The sequence below is a fragment of the Camelus bactrianus genome, chromosome 9, assembly GCF_048773025.1.
Source record: "Camelus bactrianus isolate YW-2024 breed Bactrian camel chromosome 9, ASM4877302v1, whole genome shotgun sequence".
Taxonomy (NCBI): Eukaryota; Metazoa; Chordata; class Mammalia; order Artiodactyla; family Camelidae; genus Camelus; species Camelus bactrianus.
In genome coordinates this window covers 46,686,039-46,708,452 of record NC_133547.1, presented here as the reverse complement: position 1 = coordinate 46,708,452, position 22,414 = coordinate 46,686,039, and the positions used below count along the sequence as shown (strand labels likewise).

Below are 22,414 nucleotides of genomic sequence, written 5' to 3'. Positions count from 1 at the left end.
CACAGAGGGAGGAGAAAGTCATTCCAGCCTTCACGGGCAGTTCTAGATCCAAAGTCTAGCCAGTGTGAGTGGCTGGCTGAAGAGGCCACTGACCTGGACTTCGACGGTGCCAGGTGAAGTGAGGAGTGAGGGGGCGACAGAGATGGCGCAAGCGTCAGAGGAGGGGTCAGCCAATGAACACTCCAAAGCAGTGATCTGGAAGGACTCCAGAGAGTTCTCATCCTCCGACTGGAAGGATTAAGGAGCAGCAGCAACAGGCAGGTCGCAGGCAAGGGAATGAAGGATTTTACACAGTTAAAAAACCAAGTTTTTTGATGACAGTTATAGAGAAGATCATTGGAGTTAATGAAATTTAGCCCAGAAGAGAGGCCATGGGAGGGGCAGGGCTGGGGATGCTTGAGAACTGGATCAGAGGAATCTGGAAGCAAGTTGGTGACCGGGCAAGGTCAACAGTTTCTCTTTACACCCTCCAAGTTTCCATCAACCAATCAAGGATCACTTGATCACTTCTACACTGCTCTTCAAATGTGAAGAAACCATGGTAGCAGTTGTATATAGTAGAGTTGAAGTTATTCTGGTTCTCTTACTGAAATGATTTTGGGACCAAAGTCAAGCTCAAGAGAACCTGGCCTTTAGCACTGAATCAAACCAACTGCCAGTGAAGGGGGACTTCAAGACCACACCATCTAATGTGGATGACAGCTGAGAGGCTGAGGTCGGTTTAAATCAGTCCAGCACCTTGGAGAAGAGTCTAAATATTAAGGGAATTATGGCCCCCAAGTTACCCACATGTTCCTTCCCCCAGAGAAGGCACCATCTTTCAGACAAGCATCCAAGGCTGATAATGTTGATAACCGCTTACCATGTGCGACATGTTTCCAGAAACCTAAAATAAGTTCACCATTGAGGCGGCACAAAGAAACGAGCATAAATGACAAGGTCTTTTCAAATGTATCTTTATTTCTCAAACTCAAAGCTTTACTGCATCAAGTTCTAACACATTGTGCATTGACAAATGATTTCTCCTGCATCACGTAAGAAGGTCAGGGACCATTACACCAAAGAGGAAACCTCACACATCCTAGGCACCACTAAGAAATTAATATTTCAAAGGCTATGCAAATATTGAGTAACAAAAAAGCTTCAAATTTAGTCTAATTTGTATCTTTTCATCTATAATAATTTGGAAATTAATGGATAAAAACTCAATTTTCTGAAAGCAGCTCTTTTTTTTTTAAATTCATTAAACAAAAAAGACCAGATGCCTTGAGTTTTAAAACACCCACAGATCCATATTATTTAACGACCTCCTCTTTAGTGGATGGTCTCCTCGCCTTCCTAGGCAAACACACATGACAGCCTGCACCAGCTCCCACTAGCCCAGGCAAAACTCCAAGCGTTTTCTTTCACAGCCACTTAAACTATTTTTTTTAAGTGATAGGTAAACAAGGTTTAGAATTGGAACTCACAAAAAAAGCAGTTATTTCCTGCTCCTCACCTTGGAAGTCTCCACAAATAATCCTGAAAAGTTGGTCTTTCTAAATACACCCCTCATTACACACCCCTCCCTTGGTCCTCTGAATGGAATTGGCTGAGCTGGAGTATGTTCCAAAGTCAGCTGAGACATTTTGGTCTCTGCCAGGTTAAAAATTCAAATTTACCCTTGGCAACTGGCTGTTCCTTCACCTCACAGAATCCACGCACAGGTTCTCCTTGTGTGGAGCCCCAGTCAGATAGCCGGGAAGCAAAGGCCCCGGGGAGCATCAGGGCCTCTGCTCGCAACTGGGTAACTATCCTTTATTCTCTGGAAGAGGACGCTCGCACTCACAGTCTATCTGCATCCTAAAAAAAGGCACCGGAACCAGAAAGGTAACTAGAAAGGAGGTTTTCCTAAAGTTAGGAAGTTGCTTTTGAGTGGCACCATTCCCCAGAGTTAACAAAGCAGTACTAGTTAAAATCCTAACCTACCGTGAAGGTGAGGGGCTAATGCTAGCGGCCAAGTTGAAGGAAAAGCAGATTCAGGGCTTTAGCAAATGGATTACTAATGTGTCACCCCAGAGCGTGGGTTCACACACAGCTCACTGAGGCTCAAATCCCCAGGGGGGCAGAAAAATCAAACTAGGAAAAAAAAAAAACCCTTGAATGCCAAACCACATCCGTGACCGCAGATCAGGAACCCAGCACCTTTCCCACCTGCCTCTCCCCATCTGCCCGGCCCTCCCGGTGTGCGCCATGCCACCTCCCACACCCAGTTGGCGGAACCCTGAGGTGAAGGGGTCAGCAATGTAGTTTAGTTCCAGAGCTGAAGTTAGTGGGTGAGGAAAACTGTCTCACTGCCAAGGTTAAGACTTAAAGGTGAGATGAAGCTCGAGGCCAGGAATGTATTGTATCCTCTTCTGCCAACACAAGCGGGAAAGGGTACTGTTTCAATCTCACAGCTGCTGAAACTGATTCTAAGAAGCAGGCTAGGGTAACAGGCTGCATCCTTGCAGAAAGCATCAGAAAACTGCTCAGAGTCCTGAAGCAAATGAGGCTGCTTAAGTCTACACTAGAACTTGCACTTGAACTTTAGTGCCCTTGGCCACTGCCAAGTTTCACATTACTCAACACACAAAGAAGAGGAACCACTGGACTCAGGACAAGCTCGGAGTACCTGGTGCTTGTGTGAGCACCACGAAAGGCAGGTTTCAGCTAGAATTTCCAGACACCTGAAATTCAAGGTTACCTGGTCTCTTCTGAGGCAGACAAGAGGCTCGGAGAGCAGGTGGAGACACCACTAGACCAGGGCGGTGCTTCAAAGTGCAGCTTTGGTGAGGGCAGCTTTTTACCCGGATGATTCTAAGAACACAGGCCTACTCTCAAACTTCAGAACAGCTGGGCTGACTACGAACTGCAGGCAAAGAGAGTTTACTGAGATGGCCATCGTGCAGTGGTAGTAAAGCATTGGGGGGCTGGGAATTTCCAGCAACTTCTGTGCCTCCCTTCCTCCTCAAAGGAGGACTAGTACCAGATAGGAAAAAAAAAAAATACGAGCACAAAGCACTCCAAGGACAAACTGGGAATTTAATTATTCATGCGGTTCTGATCCTCTCTGCATCTGGTCCCTCATCACCCTGATCCGTGAGCCTTCTGGTGGAAGCAACACTGACCTCTGTTAGCAAGTGCTTATGTTGGTGGCTTCATCATATTTCAAAGCTTTGGTTAAACAGATCTCTCATTTTTGTGCAAACATGTTGCCATCTGACCACAATGGCAGTTTTTAAGGTCATGGATGACCACGTAGTTTTGAAAGTTGGGGCTCAGTCTTCATTGCCCTTTTTAACCCTGAAGCACCGCAGGGCCCCTCTCAATGTAGAACCAGCCTTGACTCAAAGCCGTGAATTTAAATATAACTATGGCTCCCAGGGAGACAGGAGCTGTTTACGCTGAGAAGTGGCTTCTATTCGCCTAGTCCACAGCATGGATACCGAGCCACGCCCGATCTGCTTTCAAGAGGACCTAGACATCACATTCTAGAAAAAAGCCCTGAAACTATAATCTTTGGAAAAAGGTAAACCACTCCTTTTCTACTAAGCATTAAGGTAACTTCATTGCTTCAAGCAAGAAACAGGCAATCACGCAGGGCTTGGGATTTTTATGGCCACAAGAGAATGCAAAACTCTGGAGCGTGGATTTGATCAATCACTTGAGAAACCAAGCTGGCTGGCAATATTGCGTTCTTTGCCCTTGATAACCCTGAAGTGATGTTTTCCAAGAGAGCCCACAGACAGTTTCAAAACACAAAGTCCCGTAAATAAATCTACCGGGAAAGCAACAGTAAGTAGCCCAGAACTCTCCCATTTACTAAGCCTGCTTCAGACTAGAGAGTAACACTGTTTTCCTTCTAAAGTGCAGAGTACAAACACGTATGATCAATCTACCAGAGTAAGGAAGATTCTCCTTCGTTCACTTGCTTCTTCCCAAATACACCGGAAGTAGTCGCCGGGAGGTGCCTCAGTGGCTCTGATCCACATGAGGCCCGACTGACGGGAGGGGCGGCCACCTCACATGGAGCACAGGGACAGCAGGGGAGATTCTAAAGCAATTTTCTTAAACCAAAGAACTCTTCCCGCAAGAGCAGGCCATTCCACAGGTCACTCAGATCTACTGAAACTCCTGGATTCATCTGCTGTCCAAAAAGCCTGGAAAAGGAAACCACTATTTTTTTGGGTTGGGGGGGGATGAGAACAAAAACAAAATATCAGCCAAAGTACTCCAGAAAAAACAGCCAGTCATACTTGGAATGTGACCAAAATGGGTTTCCGATTAAAAGGTGAGAAGACCCTCATGTCAGTTACTGCAACGACTCTAGACTCACAACCTTAGTCTTGGGAAGAGCAAAACGAAAGTGATGAGCTGATGAGGGGGAAGAAATGTCATTCAATAAGAATTCCTTACGTTAAAGAAAAGAAAAATTGAACATTCACGTTTCCTATTTACAGTCACCCCACCACCACTACCACAATTCTACTTAACATTATGTTGCACATTTTATTTTGTTTTCAAGTTACATTTCAAGAAAAGGTCACTTTTTTTTTTCTCAGCGATTTCTCACAATTCCTCGTGCTAGCACAGCATCTAAACCATAAACCACTTTCAACCAGATCTCAATTCTCCAGCTACTGGCTTTGGTTTATTGATGAGAGAAATCCTCAGCTCTGTTGACGGAGAATAAACATAAGCAAGTCAGTCCTTTGAACAAAAATTAAGTCACAAGAGCACCCTCATGTTTACCATTTTCTGCCCGACTGAAATTGATAACAAGAAAACAGACAATCAGCACAACTTTCATGCAACGGCTGAGGATTGCACATGAGGGCTGCGCGGCCTCCCCCGGGCACAGACGAGAGGACCAGCAGCTGACGACTTCTCAGACACTGCCCAAGCGTCCCCCCAACCTCAGTGACTGCAGAGCCCAAACGCCCCGTGCCAGTGTTTGGGACATGCCATGTTAGTGTCTGTCTTGGAAAGATGTGGGTAGGCCATACTTCCTATAACCTTTTCCAAAGTGGCACTGCAATAACGGGTCCCTTTAGGGTTGGCTCATGATACACTGTAGACCCATTCCAATGGGTACACAAAGGAAAAAAAAAAAAGCAGAATCAGAGCTGAGTTCCCCTTTAAAAGCCAAACGCCTACATCTAGAAGGAGGCTCCCCTACCTGAGAGCCCTTGCCCTAGTGGGATTCCCACTGTGGAAACCCACAGGTCTCAAGGTTAGTTACAGGGCAGCCAGGTGGGGTACGGCTGGCTGTAGGTGACTGGGGGCTGGGCAACGTAGTAGTTGTTGAAGTTGCCGTCGCTGACGTAAGGAGCGGGCTGGTAGTAACAGGTGACGTTAGTGGCATTGGGGATGATGTTCTGCTCCGCCAGCACGCGCAAGGCCAGGAGGGAGATGAGGTTCAGCGTCTGCCTCCGTTCGTGCCCCATCAGACACACGGTGCTCTCGTTCACCACCCGGCGCAGGGTCATGAGGTAGTCGTACTTGCTCCTCTCCTCTTCGGCGAAGTGGTTCTGAAGGTAGGTCTCCAGCTTCCTCTGCTGTTCGAGGATGTCAGGGAAATCAATGAAGAACCTGGAGCACATGTAACGCTCCAGGGTCTTGATCTCTTCCTGGTCGGTGGGCCTGAAGTCCCGCACCAGGAGGTTGCTGTACTTGAGCAGCCCCCCGCCCCGGATCTCCTCGGGGTTCTTGGTGGCGATGAGTCTGTTCTGCAGGTGGTCGAAGGCTTCCTCGAAGTCCCCATACACGCTCTCCCCAATCACCGTGGGGTGCAGGTGCTCGGAGATGGGGTTACTGGAGCAGTCGTAGAAGAAGAGCAGCGAGTCCAGGATGATCTGAAAAGAGTCCACGCTAAACTCGAACTGACGCCGGATGGAGTCGACAAACTTCAGCTCCACGTTCCTCCCGTTCTTGTTGGAGAGCGAGATCAGGCTCCAGCGGTCTGTGTCCGTGCACACCTTCACCAGCTTCTGGACGTAAGCCTCCTTCAGGGTGACTGGGCTGATCTTCAGCTTGTTCACGCCCTCTGGCAGGAAGTTCAGAAGGGAGCACAGAACCACATCCCTGACCAGCTGAAACTCGGCCTCCGTGGGAAGAGCCACGTGAAAGATGAGGTCCAGGTCTTTGCAACCCAACCCGTTGTCTTTGACCAAGACATGGCCGGCTGCAGAGCCGTTCAGCCGCACATCCTGCACTTTAATGCCCGCCTCCTCCAGCCGGCCGCGGACGGTCTGGACGATGTCCTTCAGGGTTATCTCCAAGGTTGGAAAGTTGCCTCGTCCGTGGATGGGGACGACCTCGGTCAGGACCTCGTGCAGCCGGCTCACCTGGTCCCAGTTGAGCACGCTGAAGGACACGCAGTCCCTGGTACTGCTGCTCTCCTCTGCCATCTCGGGGTGTCCTTGCCAGGGAAACTGAAAGTGAGGGGGAGAAACAGTTAGCGCTCACTTCTACGTGGCAAAGCGGCTCCCGGGACTCAGAGATGATGCTGGTTTCTCTCTGAACCTCTTTCTTACTGTAAAGAGGTAAACAGCACCTACTGCCGGGTGCTGCTGAGGGCTAAGTGAGTTAGACGTGGCAAGAATGGTGCCGGCAGGCAGTAAGGAGAGAATACACGTAAACTTACCCTATATCGAATCTGACAACTTTATAATTTTGTTTTCTGTGGGGTTTGTTTTGTTTTATCTGTGTGGGGTAGGGTGGGGGCAGAGTTTGTGTGTGAAGGGATGCAGAGAAACTTATTAAGCCAAGTAACCTAAACCCAACGTTACTCAACAGAGGGCCTATGGGTGTTGCTAATTTTCCTTGTTTTCTATGGAAAATCACCTCTCCTGCTTTTGGCACCGTAACTACGCCTAGGCTATAATGCCCACACAGAACACACGACCTACCAAAGACTCCTTCACTCTGTGAATACATAGATTCTCAACGCCAGGCTACAACCACACAGAGAACAGAGAGTCGGTTTAGTCCTGCTAGAATCCAGTACACTGATACGCTTTTCACTTATGGGAGCCGTCTGCCCTATAACAAACACTCCTGTTATCTGGGGTATCCAGGCGAGGACTAAGGAATTGTCTGAAGGACAGGATTCCTGAGTAACAGAGGGTTAGGTCAGGGACGGAGGGAACCGCTCTGCCCAGCAAGGAGGCCTGACACAGGATGTGGGAAACCTCCTTGGGGCAGTGTGATCTTTCAACTGTGTTTTGAAAAAGAGTGCCTTCAAGCCACCCAAGGAGAACAGTTAGCACTCAGTACCAGGAGCAAAGCACGCCTCTCACAGCTCACCTGTTAGAACCACAAAGTTACCAAAGTAATTTCTAACTAAGTCAGACTTTTCAGAAAATGAAACACTGGAAATCCTACTGCGGAAGAACATAAACGGATACACTAGAAAGCCAAGGTGCCTGTGGATCCACTTGGGTCACCTATTAGCCAGACAGATGTCAGAGCACAAACGAGAGGTTGAGGTGCTGTCCTCAGACTTCCTCGCAAATTGGTAGAAAAGTGACAGGGGCAGCAAAACTGACTTGCCAGACACACATAGCCCATCCCGATGACCTGCAGTCTCAGGGTCTGGAAGCTGCTGCTTTCGGATGCACACCCAGTGTGCGCTGTCCTGGGGTTCCAACTTGAGTTTTCAGTCTTGCACCGGTGCCGGGGATCCTCACCTCATCAACAGGGCTCAGATCAATGGGACAGTTTTCAGTCTGTGCTGGGGCACCCAGGGACATGCCGAGACAAGCTTTCTAGGAGTTGGCCATTAAGAGGAGGGTGAGAACACGACGTCTCAATACAAGGCAGTGTGTAGGAGAAAGAAAATGTAACAAAAGGGCAGAAGAAAGAAGCGCCCCCTGATTGGGGTGAGCAGGGAGGCCACAGAGGAGCTCACATGGGGAGGGGATGCTGGCCGACAGGAAGGCTGGGGCTGAGGGGCAGCAGGGAGCACACAGCTGAGAGCTGGCAAGTTGTCCAGTCTGGCCAGCATGGGCCTCTCCTCTAGCCAGATCACAGGCTCCCTGTAGGTTAAGGGACAGAATCTGCTTGGCCGGGCAGCAGGAAGGTTGATCGCATGATCCAAGCAGGCTCCAGGAAGACCGATGGGGGATGGGCAGGCTTCTGCTCCCGCCTGAAGAATACTCACCAAGGGGAAGATAAAAGTTTCCCTGCAAACCTGTTTGGACAGCGTTAGGAGGCCCTAGGCCATCTAGATTATCCGACCAAAGCACTTCTGCGTTAAGGAGACCAAGCGAACTTGGTGATGAAATGCTGCATGTTTACTGTGGCTGGCCTTTGGCTTCAAGTCAGCTCTGAAACAGCAGAGTTCTCTTCTTCAATGCGCTCTGTGCACACTTAGTTCTTTGTGGCCCCTTTTATGACGAGCACGCAGTACACTTGTACCCATTATCTAGGGCAGCACGCAAGCTCAAGCGATCGCAGAAAGGTACGGCTCTAGCTTTGTTTTGAGACACGGCCAAACTGTGATTTGGTGGCATGGGTTTCTGTCAGGCACGCTGACCTACCCATAAAAATGCAACTCGCTTTACACCCTGCGGATCCCCTGTTAGCGTGCTTCCAAGGCTTGTGCGGATGATACGGGCAAAAGAAGTCATAGCAACAGGAGAGATGCTGCTCAGTCGGTACTCGGAATAGAAGGAGCACTTAACTTTCAGAAAATCTCCAGGAAGAAACTCAATAATGTTGTAGAGGAGAATCGTTGTAGGAATCGCTTTTGACTCATGCCATTTTTTTTAAGGACTTGTTTAAAAAAAAAAAAAGCCATGTAGAGTTAAAGCCAGGACTACTCCTACCTCTAGAACAGTGGTTCTTAACATTAGGAGAGGGACATCTGGGACCGGGGAGAATCTCATGAAAGTGACCGCTCCTTCTGGGGGGAGGGGTTGGGGGCGGGGAGTGGGATGGGGGGGTGCACTTATGCCTGAAAATTTTCATATGTTTTAAAATCCCTGAACTTGTAGTAGATTCAAAGTGAGAATCTATTTTAGACTGAAAATTGGTAAGGTTTATATGTGAGGAGGGGCAGGAACAGCCAGGAGAGTTACGAAGAACAGGACGTACAATAGGCTGGTAAGAGATATTATGGAGCCACAGTGATGGGAACAGCGTGCCACTGGCACAAAAAGACAAGCTGGTGAAACAGAAACTTTTAAATCCAGAAATAAAATCTAATACATAAGAAGATTTAGTATATAATAAAGGAGGCATTTCAAAATAGTAAAGGGAAAATTTTGAGACATCTGGATAATTATCTAGATTTAAAAAATACGCAAAGATGGCTCCTGAGCTGGTGCCAATCTAAGACCTAGATGGAAGAATCAAAGACCTAAGTGTAAAGGATGAAACCCTAAGAGTACTAGGAAAAAACCCACAAAACTTATGTATACTTACATAAGCTAGGTAGTCCTTTCTAAATCACATAAAACCTAAAAGTCAGAAAAAAATTGATATATTTGCCTATATAAAAATATCTACATGGTGAAAACACCATAAAGAAGTGAGAAGACAAAACTAGGAAAATATTTGTAACATTAGACAAAGTACTAATTTCCTTAATGAATAAGGAGCTCCTGCAAATCAGAACCACAGAATCCCAACATAAGATGGGGTAAAGGACATGAACAGTGGCTCAGACCTGTAACGTAGTCAACCTTACCTTAAAGGATAGGCAAATTTAGACTATGATGTGTCATTTTTACCCATCAGATTGGCAAAGACCGAGAAGCAGACACTTTTACTGCACTGTCCCTGGGTTCTCTTTGAAGAACGACATGGGATTCTCAATTTTAAGCGGACACACTCTTTGGCAAAGCAATTCAACTTCCATGAAGTCTACTTTGGATTTTATTCTATGGGTACATTTGCAAGTATACACAAGGATATTCACTGAAGCATTATAAAGCTACAAATAATCATCAGTAAAGAAGGTTAAATGACTCGCAGGTACACAACAGTATACAAATGCACACAGGTGTCCAAAAGAAAGGTGGCAGCTCCCTCTGTATGAATATGAAGCGCTCATCAAGGTCTATTAACAGAAAAGTGTGAAACTGTGCAGAAAAGCGTAAGTCTGCGCTTGTCATACAACCAGAAGTCTCTGGAAGGAGATGCTAGTGGTTCCGACTACACCAAATGCCACAGCTAGGCTAGGAGAGGGTAACAAAGGAGACTTACTTTCTCTCTTTTGAATTTGGGACCTACACATGCATTACTTGAAAAAAAAAAAATCCTATGAGCCATGTTCCCAAATCTCTCCCGCTATGAGCCATCTAACCTGCTACCTTGTTTAATTCCTTCGATGCCTTTCCTCCTAGCCGTCCCCATGTCCCCATGCTCAGGTGCCGAAATCAAGTACACTTGGAGGCTTCCCCTCCAAGCCTTAAAAGCTGATCCCCAGATCAGCAGGGGAAGAGGAACAGTTTTTCTCTAGAAGAGCTTTTAGTCAATTTTCTACTTACGTGTTGTTTAAAAGAAGATGTCCATTGTTTATCCCAAAAACAAAAACAAAAACAAAAAAAACCCAACAAACCCAAACTTTCAAACTAATGGATAAGCCATCTCATCTAGCACCATTTTATGTTTGGTATTCAAAAATGTTTTCTGTAGTTTTACAAGACTCGCTATTTCTCATTTCAGACATGGTACAGCTTTCCCCATGATGTTGCTGATTATTGTCTACAGTTGCAAGAACCTTAATAAATGCAATAAACACTTTTTCAGGAACCTAAGATGCCCGTGGTTGGCATCTTCCACGCCAGCAACTCCTGACACATGTATGAATAGTGGCGTCGACTGTCAGAAAAAAGCAGTCTATGTAAAAGCACAGTGTGGGACGCGCCAGACACCGAGCCCATGGGTAGCTTTTAATTCTCCCAATTTACCGTGATTTAGACATAGAGGAGCTCAGGCTACTGAAGGCTCAGATGTAGGCTGATTTCACATTCGGCGTCTAGCCGCCCGAAGAGCCCAAAGTAAGTTACTGAGGCCTGTTAGAAAGCAATCTTTTGTTTTCTTCCCCGCCCCCCACCCATCCAAACAATTTCAAGTATCAAAAGCACATTTTTAAGTTACTTAGACCAACACTAGAATACATTTATTACTAGAATAAATCCAAGTCATAGGCCCTTAGTGCTTGGATAGCACACCAGAGCACAGTGTAACAGTTTTAATTAACCACTTGAGATCAACATTGATATAATCCCCATATAAAAGAACCACGTGAAACACACATTCTCAAATCACAACAGGAAAATTCTAACTAGCAGAATTAATAAAATGGTAACCAGGAAAAAAAAAATCCATCTGAAGCCTGGTAAATTCAAAGTGTTTGATTTCCTTTCATTACCAGAGAAGCAGATTCACTGTTATTCCGCACAGGAGAAACTGGGAAAGGTAGGAACCGTGACTCCTCACTGATTTGAAAATTCAGGCACCTTTTCACAAGTGAGGATGACCAACCGCCTACTCAGCTTAAGCTACATAGTCTTCTAAAAAGTTTGGCTCATGATGATCGGCACCTCCGGGTGCCCCTGAATTCCCTTTTATCATCCGGCTGCAGCAGCAGCATAAAATACACATATTCCTGGAAAACAGGTTTGCAGAGATGGCAGCAAAAGGTGAGAGGGATAGACAAACTGAGCCCAAAGACTAAACCGAGCTCCCCGAGGACAAGCTGATGTCTAACTTACCTTTGTTTCCCGCTGCCTGGGACACTCAAGGCAGGTTGATCTGAAAACCGCTTTGAGCCCTCATGGAAAAGAGTCCTGCTTCCTAGCTTACTTAGACCCCAGAAACAAGGGGGGCAGAGGCGGTGAAAGCAGGCGGGATTCGAGGCGGGCGAGCAGGCCTGACAGACGGACAGTAAGAGCGTCTGTAGCACTTCCCGGCCTTACGGCCCAGCGCTCAGTTGAGGCAACGCCAAGCCTTGTTTGTGCCTGGCACTAAGACGCAGACCCTGCCCAGAGAGCCCCGTCACATGTGGACACGCACATCCACGAAGCTGAAGGCAGCATATACTTCAGCCTAGGTCTGCGACGTTTAACGTGCAAGCTCCAGAAGGCTTCATGGGAACGCTGTGGTCAAATGAGGCGCTCTCAGCCGTGGCAGCCCTCCATCCAGTCCACAGACAACTGAGTGACACCCTCGTCCTCTGACCCTGCTGTGGGCTTAAGAACACAAAAGAAACTCAAACACATTCCGGCGCTCCTTTGACGACAAAATTCCCTCTCACTGATAACTGGATGCTCCCCCACGGCCTGGATGCTCCCAGTGACACTTCCCAGCTCAGCGTGGAGACCCAGCCAGGGCAGTGGACCAAGCCTGGTGACAGACTCCGAGGGAGTGTGTCTGTGGAACAAAGATCCCTGCTGTCCCCAGCTCCTGGCTAGGGGGGATCCCATGGCCCCGTGGCTGGCATCTTCCACACAAACTCTTGTCCTCCGTGGACAACAGAGGACCTTTTAAGCAGGAAGAAACTAGTTTACTGTGTATAAAGGCCTAGAGAATTTAGGCAGAAGTGAAAGCAGAGGGCAACATGTGTCATAATATCCTCTCCCGCCTCTTCCCTCATCCAGCTGAGTGAGTGAAATGACAACTCTGGGCCTATTTCTTTTTTTTTTCTTTTCCTGTAAAATGAAGGCATAGAGGGGTGTGTACCAGCCAATGGAAGGGTTCTCAGTACAAGCCACTTCACGTCCATCCCTATTCATCCTCACAAGCACCCAAGGAAGCGACAACTGTCCCCTTTTCACGACGACTAAGATCAGAAAAGATGAAGTGAACTGACCCCAGACTCCGGAGCTAACAGTTCTGACTCCTGGAACTGGCCACAACCTCCACCAAGGTCAAGTTCTGCCGCTGGCAGGCGAGAGGTGGGGAGAGGGCAGTAAGTTCACACCACAAACCCACACGTACACGGGGATGGCCAGGTCTTGCTGCTAACAAAGTGACCCTTTCTAAAACAGCAAATTTTATTGGTCTTATCCAAAAAAAAAGGAGAAAGCTACACTCTGCTCACTACGTGACTATGACACCTGATCTTCCCATCGCCCCTTGTCCCCACCACACATGCACACATGCCAAAGGCAGCTACGCTTGAGTCAAGCACCCTTTACTGCCTGCTTGAGTGCAGACTCCAGGCGAGCAAAGGCATGGGTCCGTGTTCGGAGCATAGAGGGGCTCCTCAGAGAGGCACCGAGAAGGCAGCTCACTGGCCACGGTGTGGGAACCCCAGCTCTCCAAGGGCAGGCACACACACTGGCTGTGTCACAACACAAACACTTTACTATCCTCACCCACAGCCTTGTGCCACTGGGGTTCATTTACTACTTCCTCGGAAGCTCTGGCAGGTACTGACGAGTGCAGAGCCCTCCAGGGGCTCTTTGTGTAGAGCTGGTCACAGCCAGGGGACGCCAAATGTGACTAGATGTTTGGCCAGGCGCCTGAACATGAGCCACCAAACTATGTGACTGCTTCCCAAACAGCAGCGAGACAGTGCTGCAAGGGCTTCACCGGGACTGACTCACCCGATCCCGACGACTATCGTCCCTACTTTGCGGGCGGGGAAACTGGGGAGCAAAGGGGATACGTGCTTTGTTAACGGTCCAAGAATGCGCTGCTGCAAGTGGCAGAAATGGGCCTCAGGAGGCTTCCTAAGAGATGGACAGCCCGCATGCATGTGCTGGGGTGGCGGCAGGGCTTCGAAGGTAAACTGGGTGCTCAGGAGTTGTAGGAAGGATATGGCAGTAAGAGGAGAGAAAAAGAGAAGAAAGGTATGAAGGTTTGTTCTGAGATGGCGGGAAAGAAGTCAGCCAGATGTGCGAAGGTCCCCCGTGTGGAGTAAGGCCAGAGGGCAAGTGCCGAAAGCAAAGCAGAAGCAGCCAGAACTAAAGTATCTACAACTGGTGGGACAGAAACCACCCCCGCCCCAGCCAACAAAACCATCATGGACGTGCGGGTGTATCCAGCCTGGTGGGAACCACCAGAATTGCATGTGATTAAGCACAGACACGCTAACAGCTATGCGGATGTTTGCTGTAAAGGAACAAGGGCTGAGAGAGGAAAGCCAGGGTCCTCACTCGTGACGGAGCTCTGGGCAGTGGTGGTTTCAGAGAAGGCAAGTCAGGAAGGCAGAGAGAAGCCAGAGTGGAGGAGCTGGGATGGTCAGCTTGCTAGATGAGCAGACAAGCATTAGGAGGAAAAAATAATGGTACAGAAGGGAGCGTTTAAGAATGGGCTGACCCTGATCTGGGTCTGCAACCAAGGCACGTGCCCTGCTCACGGGCGAAAGGAATGGCTGCTGGGATTCGCTCTGGTGGCTGGAAGATCAGGAGTGAATCTGCTGACGAAGCCAACGGAACAGGACACCCCTGCAGACAAGAGGGCACTTTTATCAGATCTAAGAAACAGACAACCCAACTGGAGCTGCAGAGGGAAGGTAGGTAAGTTTGCAAGAAGTGGTTAGGATCCCAAGGGCTGGCACAGGAAGGAGAGCTGGAACAGACCTGAAAACAGAAACAGCCTGGAACAGCCTGACCAACACATGCACGTGGAACCTGAGACTGGACACCTGTCCTTTTTCCCACCTGTTTGTGGTCTGAACCTTGAGATTCTTTCATCCTCGAGAGCGCGCCAAGCGCTTGGAATGACCACAGACTTGATACACGCAGAAACAGATTAGTAGTCAGAAAGGAGAAAAACCAGGGTCAACACGGATTCAGCCTTCTGCAGAGACATCCTCCCTTACTCCTTGAATTCCTAGGGGGGTGAGAGCCGGAGTTATCTAGGTCCAGGGGGCAGCCTGAGCCAGTCTTCCGTCCACCAGCTGCCAGCCCCTCAGTGGGGCCCCAAGCCCACCTGGGAGGAGGTCACATTCTGGAGACTCCTCCACTGCCCCCAAACACACTGCAAGGTTACAGACAACCAAGATGCACACCTGGGTTTAACGTACATGGAGTTAAGAGTTTAGACTAGTAGGCAACCCAAAGCAACAGAACCAGATAAAATAAAGCCTTGTTTATTAAAAGAACACTAAAATATATTGTTAACTTTTCCCAAAAAGTTATGTTTACAGTTGCCCAAACACCCACAAACACACTATCTCAGTTCAAAGGAATCAGCGTCACATACCACAAAGCTGTGCCCAGGGAACCGTCTCTGGGCCAGTGACACCAACCCCGCAGGTGGTTTTTTCTCACTCTGCTCGAGCACATTCAGCCGGAGGCCTGAATCCATTTTCTCGGGGTTACCAGCATCCTCCTAGCCATTTAACACTGATGTTTACTAGAGTCAAAAAATTTAGTTCGATTCCCACAGCAACTGGGATGCTGCCCGGGGCTTCTCACGAGGTCTCACTCCCCACTGATGCCAACATACAGTCTTCATGGTTATCAGCAGCAGGGCCCTGCCCACAGACACCACCCGCCCCGTGAGGACTCCAAACAGTTTAAAGTGCTTCCCTGTCTTTCAAAATAGGATGCTTGAGCAAGTGTGGCTGGAGAGATAACACAGGGAGAACTCATGCTGTGGCTGCAAAACAGCATGAAACAGAATCAAAACACTGGCCCAGATGTTATAACAGGGACACCACAGAAGTTCAAGTGCTTAAAAGAATATCCTGAATTGTTGCAAATGTAAATATTAACAAGGCCAGAACACAGATATCTTTGGATGGGAGCGAGGCATGGGAGCCTTGATTTTTCCAAGGTGTCAGCACGATTAAATGCGACATGTACAACTTGAACTGGAAATAATCCTTGTTGCTACTGGGTACCTCATTTCCTCCCATCAAATGCCTCTTTCTAAATCAGAGATGTGACTGGTCTGAACTCATTTAAAGAGATCCCCAGGGCCGGCCCTACAGATTGACCAGGCCGAGAAAAACAGGACGATTCCTAGGAGGCTTTGTTGTAAGGACGAACAAGTTTACACACAATCCACGGGGTTTAAGGGTTTTTTTTTTTTTATCAAGGGTTGCATCCACGAGCTACCTTACCAATTAACTCTCCAGTTCAGAGCTTTCAATAGTTGTCAGCTGTCCAAAATGAGGACCTCAGTCAGCTAAAAGCTGCATCTCGCCACAAGCAGCATCCCTGGGCCTCATCAGGAAAGGGACAAGCAACTCTTAGTTACTCAGATGCAGCACTTCTCCTCCTCCCCTGGACATACACACACCTCCTTCGCCGATACCTAAGCATGAGCTGCCTCCATTTCAGTGAGGATGCTAATTACGCATACAGTTTCAGTTTTGCGTAGCTCTTTTCCTGCAGAGTTAACTATCACATAGCAGGTACCTGACCTGCAGGTACTGAGCGAGGCGGCAGCCTGAGTGAACATCGCCAGGCTCAATGGTCCCTCTGACAACAGCACAAATACTACGAAAAACAGAAACCTGGGTGGGAAGGCAGAGGACGGAGTTGCAGGAGTGGGATTAAAGGGAAGGAGTGAGACCGTGGGATGGTACCTAATTCTGTACTAACCACACCTGCGGTGGCCAACTCACCTTGTCTTTGGTGTCCCTACCTGCCTGAGCCGGACAAGCCACGCATACGGCGCACTGGGATGATCATCACTAAAGTAGCGTTTACCGAGTCATGTGCTGTTGCCATCAGGCTTCTCACACACATCTTTCACTTGAAAGTTATTTCCTCTGGCATTTTCAAACTTTAATTATTGATAAATTTTATTTGTTGATAAATTGTTGGAGTCCTGGTCCCCTGCCCCCTCAGAAGATTTTATCTGCAGTTCTTGGAAATCCTATTACCTTATGATTATTCTCTAAGAACTACAGAAAAACAAAAGAATGAGCTGGACTAGGACTCAAACATCCTGTGTTGTAGTGTCAGGTCTGACTCACATGGTGAATGATTAGCAGCAAGCTGGCCCCAGTGACTGAACTTCTTTTCGTTCTTTCAGATACCTGAGTGTCTACAATGTTCCGAGCATCCTTCGAGGAGCTGAGGAACCATCCAGCAAGAGACCAAGTTCTGCAACAGCAGAGAACAAGATCTCTACTGCTGCAGAGCTTAGATCCTAGTTCACACTCTCCGTCCAAAACTTCCGTGTTAACTGTGGTCTCCCACACCAGGAGGATCAGGATTGGAGGGTGAAACATTTTTGCAGATGGGCTAGACCAGCACCACCCCATACTGTTCCCACAAGCTGTTGAGCCCTTGAAATGGGCAAGTCCAGGCTGAGATGTGCCATGGATGATTGGAAGATACAAACTGGATTTTAAGGACTCCACATGTGGAGAAGTAAAATAACTCAGTAATGTTTTTCTATTGATTACAGGTTAAAATTATAATATTTGATATGGGTTAAATAAAATTATTTTCACCTGTTTATTTTTTTCCTTTTCAATGTGACTACTAGAAACTGAATTATGACTCATATTTCTATTGGACAGCACTGGCCTATTGTTCTTATTACCATGAAGAAATGGAAGAGGTAGAGGTGCATCCAGGACCAGAACCCAGGTGTCCTGACAACTAAAGCAGCCTCAGAGGTCGGGAGGAGACAAGTATCAAGACCACAAAGGGCCTGGGCATGGGAGACAGAAGCAGTGTTGGTGCCCCACCCAACCCAAGGCCGGCACCTGAACACACAGCAGGTGCTCAGTGAGTGCCCACTTCATCTCTGCTCTGGGACCAGCACTCTTCCTGGGACGGGCTGAGTGCGCGCACAGCCGGCCAGCTGCTGTGTCCTAATGCCCACACTTCTTCAACCACCACAGGCATGGGACAGGGACAAACCGGGTGTGTTTGGGGGTAAGGAGCAGGCAGCCAGGCGAGTTGGAGGATTACCCCTTCTCACATCCAGTAAGCGCTGCACAAGGTGAGAGAAGCTTATGGTAACACGAGAGGGTGGGAGCAGTTCAAGATTCATGGGTAATTTTCTCAGAATGTGTTTACAGGAAGTGAATATAGAGACAGATACGGATGTTTCTGTGCTCATCAAATGCAAGATTTTTTTAAAAACTAGAAAATAAGGGACAAGGCAGGAGTGCAAAGCAGTACTGATGAGAAGAGGTATGGGATAAGGGGGTCCCCAGATGGATAAGATCAGAAGCCTTTGAGAAGGGTTCAAAGCTGGATTGAAACACGGTTTGGTGAGGAGAGAGAAGTGTTCACTTGTTCAGGTATTTGAGTGTGCATCTGGGAGGCAAGGGAGGGCAGTTAGGAAGGGAGGTATAAAATGAAGAGAAGGCAGAAAGGTTCAGGTCCCCAAAAGGAGTGCATCTTCCGAGGGGGGCAGGTCCTTGAGCTCTTAAGGTGGTGCTGGAGGGGCAGGATGGAGAACTGGCCAGGGCAGGGGAGGCGCTCCACTCCGGCTCCAGCTCCGATGAGCTGCCGTCTGCAGCCTGAAACCAGGTCAGCGATGGCAATGGGAAACAAAACGCTAAAAAGAGGAAGACTCAGCAGAACTGGCAGGAGTGAATGGGGAGAGAGAAAGGCTGAGTGCGCTGTGTGAGGCTGGTGCTGGGGTGGAAGGCAGGGTCGGATGAGCTGGGAGGGAGGGTCTGGAGGTCACCCTGAGGACTTCCAGCTGTTGCCCAATGGGTCCGCACTGCCCCTCTGGCTCCAAACCTACACCCCAGAGGCCTCCGTTTTAAAAAAGGCCCAGAAGCCACCCAGCCTTTGGGGCTTCCCACTTTTGATCCAAAAACTGGCTCCAGCCCCCGGGGCCCACTAGGCCGCCATCTCCTCATGTGCACTTCCCCCTCCGAGAGGAATGGCAGGCGAGGGCCAGCAGAGCCCTGGAGCCAATTATCAGGAGCACCTCCTGTGCCCCGGGCGGCTCTGGGCACCAGGCCCTGAGCACAGACCCCTGCCTTCCTGGGCTCACATGCCAGCAGTTACGACCAACTGGCAAAACCCACGTGCCTCCAGGATGTCCTGAGGCCGACCCGGCTCCACTTGCATCCAGAGTGTCTCCACAAGCCTTTCCGCATCCCATCCCCTTGGCCTCCTTGGCACCTGGCACAAACCACTGCCAAGGAAGCATTTAACCACTCACGGACTCAGTCACTGTCATCCAAGAAATAAACACTTTACGCAGTTGGGTGACCGAGACTCCAAAAGGCTCTGAGACTAGAAAACATCCTACCCGGAGAGTTGCTTAACATCAGCAATTATTTCTTCACATTAGTTTTGTCCTATTGTTTCAAGAAGTTCTGGAAACAGTTCGAGAACAGGCTATAGGGCCCAGCTGTACAAAATCTATTAATTTTAAACAATTCGTAAGGCTTCCTCACACAGTTGGGTTATACAAAGATGCTTCCCCTAAACCATTTAAACTCCAAATATAAGCTTCCTTATGAATGCATGGAGTGAAAGGATAAAAAAGTGTGAGACCAGAAGTTCTGGCAGCATCACAACAGATAAGCTCTACCACTGCACCCAAGTGGCTTTAAAATACATGAACATCTCTTTGAAGACAGAGATGTCTGCTTCATCACAATACTGCTTGTGCCAATGTATTGAACATGCTACAGTCAAAGCACCAAGAAGGCAGAAAGCATATGTCTATATTGCCTTGTTTACCTCAGTGACAGCACAAAAAAAGCAATGGACCTTATCTAACCAGACTAATGCTTTATACTAAGTAACCCCTCTGACTCTGCACTGCTTCCCCTTAATCCCCATCCCCCGCCCATAACAACAAAACAACAGATACAGCCCAGAGTCCAGTATGAGACTGAGGAACCCAACACTTAACTCAGGAAATCAGTCCCAGGCATCCACGAGATGAAGTTCTCTCAGTAACACACACACACACACACACGCAAAGCTCTTACCGCATCAGAGCCCTTGGCTTGTCATTCTTTAGTTCTTTAATGACTGACCCCATGCACACAACATATCAGAGAAGAAAATGAAGACAGGGTACTGCTCACTTGACGCTTATTTTTTCCAACTGCTCATTTTCCTAATTTTGTATCACACGTGCCCAGTTTCTGGCCCTGGGAGAACAAGAGCACTGCAGTCCACTCTAAGTTATCTTTACTGCTGGGCAGTTCCTTGGCCTCTCAGAAGTGTGAGGACTCCTCTGTTCTCTGATGGGCCTTGCACAATGTGCACAATCTGGCCCGGCCTTGAACGCTGGGGAATGTGTGCTCAGTGGGGCGCAAATATTGGGAGATGGGACAGGGGTAGGGGAGAGCTTCTGCAACACAGGATGGGATTTCAGGGGCTACTTGCAATCACAGTAGAGCTGAGGCCAGTAAGTAGTGAGTGCCAGGGGTGCTCAACCAAATCATCTTCATTCTGACAAACAGGCCAAGAGCCAAATCCTTTCCTTCAGTGTCACCCTAACAATCTCTGGATACAAGGTAGGTATTGTGGAAGAAACTCAGAGTGTAGCTGTTTGCTCTGTGGGCACATGCTAACATGAAATTAGGGACCTTTGTTGGGTAACAATTTAGAGGCCTCCTAGCAGAGAAAAAAATTATTTTTTATTTTTTACCTGACAGCTACCTGAACAATTATATGCAATACACCAAAATCTTTCTAAAAACTACCTGAACAATTACATACAATATACCAAAATCTTCTTTCTAAAAACGCCTTACTGAGACTAAACTGAAGACATGGGTATGCCTTCAGACACAAGGTTTCAGTTATCTCAAGTAAACGCTTCACTCCAGAGACACTAAGCTTCCCATCTTCACAAACAAAAATGTCAAAGGGCAGAAACCCTGCTGGTCCAGCTCAGATGCTTCCCTGAAAACGAAGAGTCAGCATTCTCCAGTCCCTGCTCCAGCCCCTACCATGGCAGGGTCCCCGGAACAGGTCTCACTCCCCCAGTAACACCTCCAGGGGCTTGAGACACAGCACAATTCTTGGTAGGTAGTGCTCCTGCCACCCTGACGGCTGCCTGGCTTGCTGCCTGGTTCACTTCCTTGCCAAGTTACTCACGCTGAAAGGTTAGTGTAGCCAACAATGGCCACTCACATTCCCCCTGCAGGGCAGCTGGGCCGCGCCAGGAGTCTACTTCAGGAGGATTTAATAATCTTAACTTCATTTCCTGGGTAGGTTCTGGTTCCCAACTCACCTACCAAATGTTCTGAATACCAACTGCCACAATATAAACGATTTCACAGTCTTTATAAACGCTTACTGTTAAAGTGCAGCTGCATGTTGTAACTCCACAACAAACAAACTTTAAAAAGGCAGCAGGTCCCTGCTTAATACAAGGATTTAGTCTGCCTTGCAGAAGCCTTTCTCCAGATAAAAAAGAGTGGGCAAGGGGACTGAGCTGATCCCTTCCGCGGCATCCAGCCCTAGCAGTCGGTTCTAGTGAGCATGGGTCAACTCGCGTTTTCCAGAGAAACTCGCCAGGCATTTCCCCGGAAGTCTTCCCTCACTTCGAGGTAGCGCCGGGCTGTTTTCTCCCGCAGGCAAGCGTTCTGCATTTCGGTGTACAGGCTACCAACCTGTACTCGCGAGGTCCATCTCCCTCCTCCGACTCCCTCCCACCTTCGCGATCCGGACTGTGACACCTCCCGGGGCAGCTGTGCCTCCAAGCCGCCCGCGGCCCCGCGAGCCAAGCCAACTGACGGCCGCGGCTTTCAGTCTACAGGCTAAGGAAGTTTCATTCCTAAAAGGGGAGGACCCAGGTCACAGACGCAGTATTCCGAGAAGTTTCCGAGAGAAGCGCAGCGCACGAGTCACTCGCTTGGATCACTTTGCTGCTCACGGAGACCCCAGTCTAGCGCGAGTCCAGGAAAAGGTAGGGATCTCCGCCCTCTCCTTAAAACCCCGGTCCTGGCACCGAGCCTGGGAAGCGCCCCTCCCTCCCCAGCCGGATGCGGCCCCTGACCGCGGAGTCTCTAACTGCGCCTTCAGAAACCGCTGCATTCGAATTCGCGCCGGTCCAGCGGGCCGCGGCGTGCGCGCCCGCGGGAGCACCGGGGCGAGCCCGAGAGACCTCAAGCAAGGCACGGGTGGTGCGGACGCCGTCCTACCCCAGGGAGGAGCTGAAGGCCCCCAACGCACACTCTTCGGCCGCCCGGCCCGCGCCCGGACGGCGCGCAGCCTGCGGGACGCGCAGAGCAGGAACTCGCTGAAGTTTGCCAGCCCCGGCCGAAGTCTCTGGAAAGTTGTAGCTCCCCCTCGGAGCGATTCGCTGGGCCCTCGGGGGCGGGCTTCGTAGGGGGAGGTGTCGTCGCGGGAGCTGGAGGGGAAGGGAGCACGGGGCCCGACACCTGTCCGCACCTCCCCTCCGCCCCCCGGGCTCCCACCGGGCACGGTGAAAACTTGAGCTCCGCTCGACAGGGACAGACCCCCGAGGGCAGAGTGCGCGGCTCCCTGGAACCACGCATCCTCGCACCTTTGGAGGAGTGGGCCTTGCGCTC

The 22,414-nt window shown here is 49.1% G+C and overlaps 1 protein-coding gene and 1 long non-coding RNA gene across 4 annotated transcripts in view; one reads left to right on the top strand and one right to left on the bottom strand.

Moving 5' to 3' along the window:
• Positions 1 to 940: 940 nt before the first annotated feature.
• The window catches only part of TENT5C (terminal nucleotidyltransferase 5C), a 21,608-nt gene continuing 134 nt past the window's right edge, over positions 941 to 22,414 (bottom strand). The window contains exons 1-2 of one of the 3 annotated variants that reach the window (XM_045505848.2): positions 22,025 to 22,410; positions 941 to 6,455 (exon numbers count right to left, since the gene is read on the bottom strand). In XM_045505848.2, the coding sequence (XP_045361804.1) occupies positions 5,256 to 6,455; positions 22,025 to 22,381 (1,557 nt within the window). In that variant the 5' untranslated portion in view covers positions 22,382 to 22,410 and the 3' untranslated portion in view covers positions 941 to 5,255. Of the gene's footprint in view, positions 6,456 to 21,493; positions 21,610 to 22,024; positions 22,411 to 22,414 lie in introns of those variants that run through there. The other 2 variants (XM_010968086.3, XM_045505850.2) reach the window with 2 other exon arrangements.
• Positions 21,652 to 22,414, top strand: part of LOC123612537 (uncharacterized) — a 14,921-nt gene continuing 14,158 nt past the window's right edge. The window contains exon 1 of the long non-coding RNA XR_006719789.2: positions 21,652 to 21,789. This is a non-coding gene — a long non-coding RNA (uncharacterized LOC123612537). The remainder of the gene's footprint in view (positions 21,790 to 22,414) is intronic.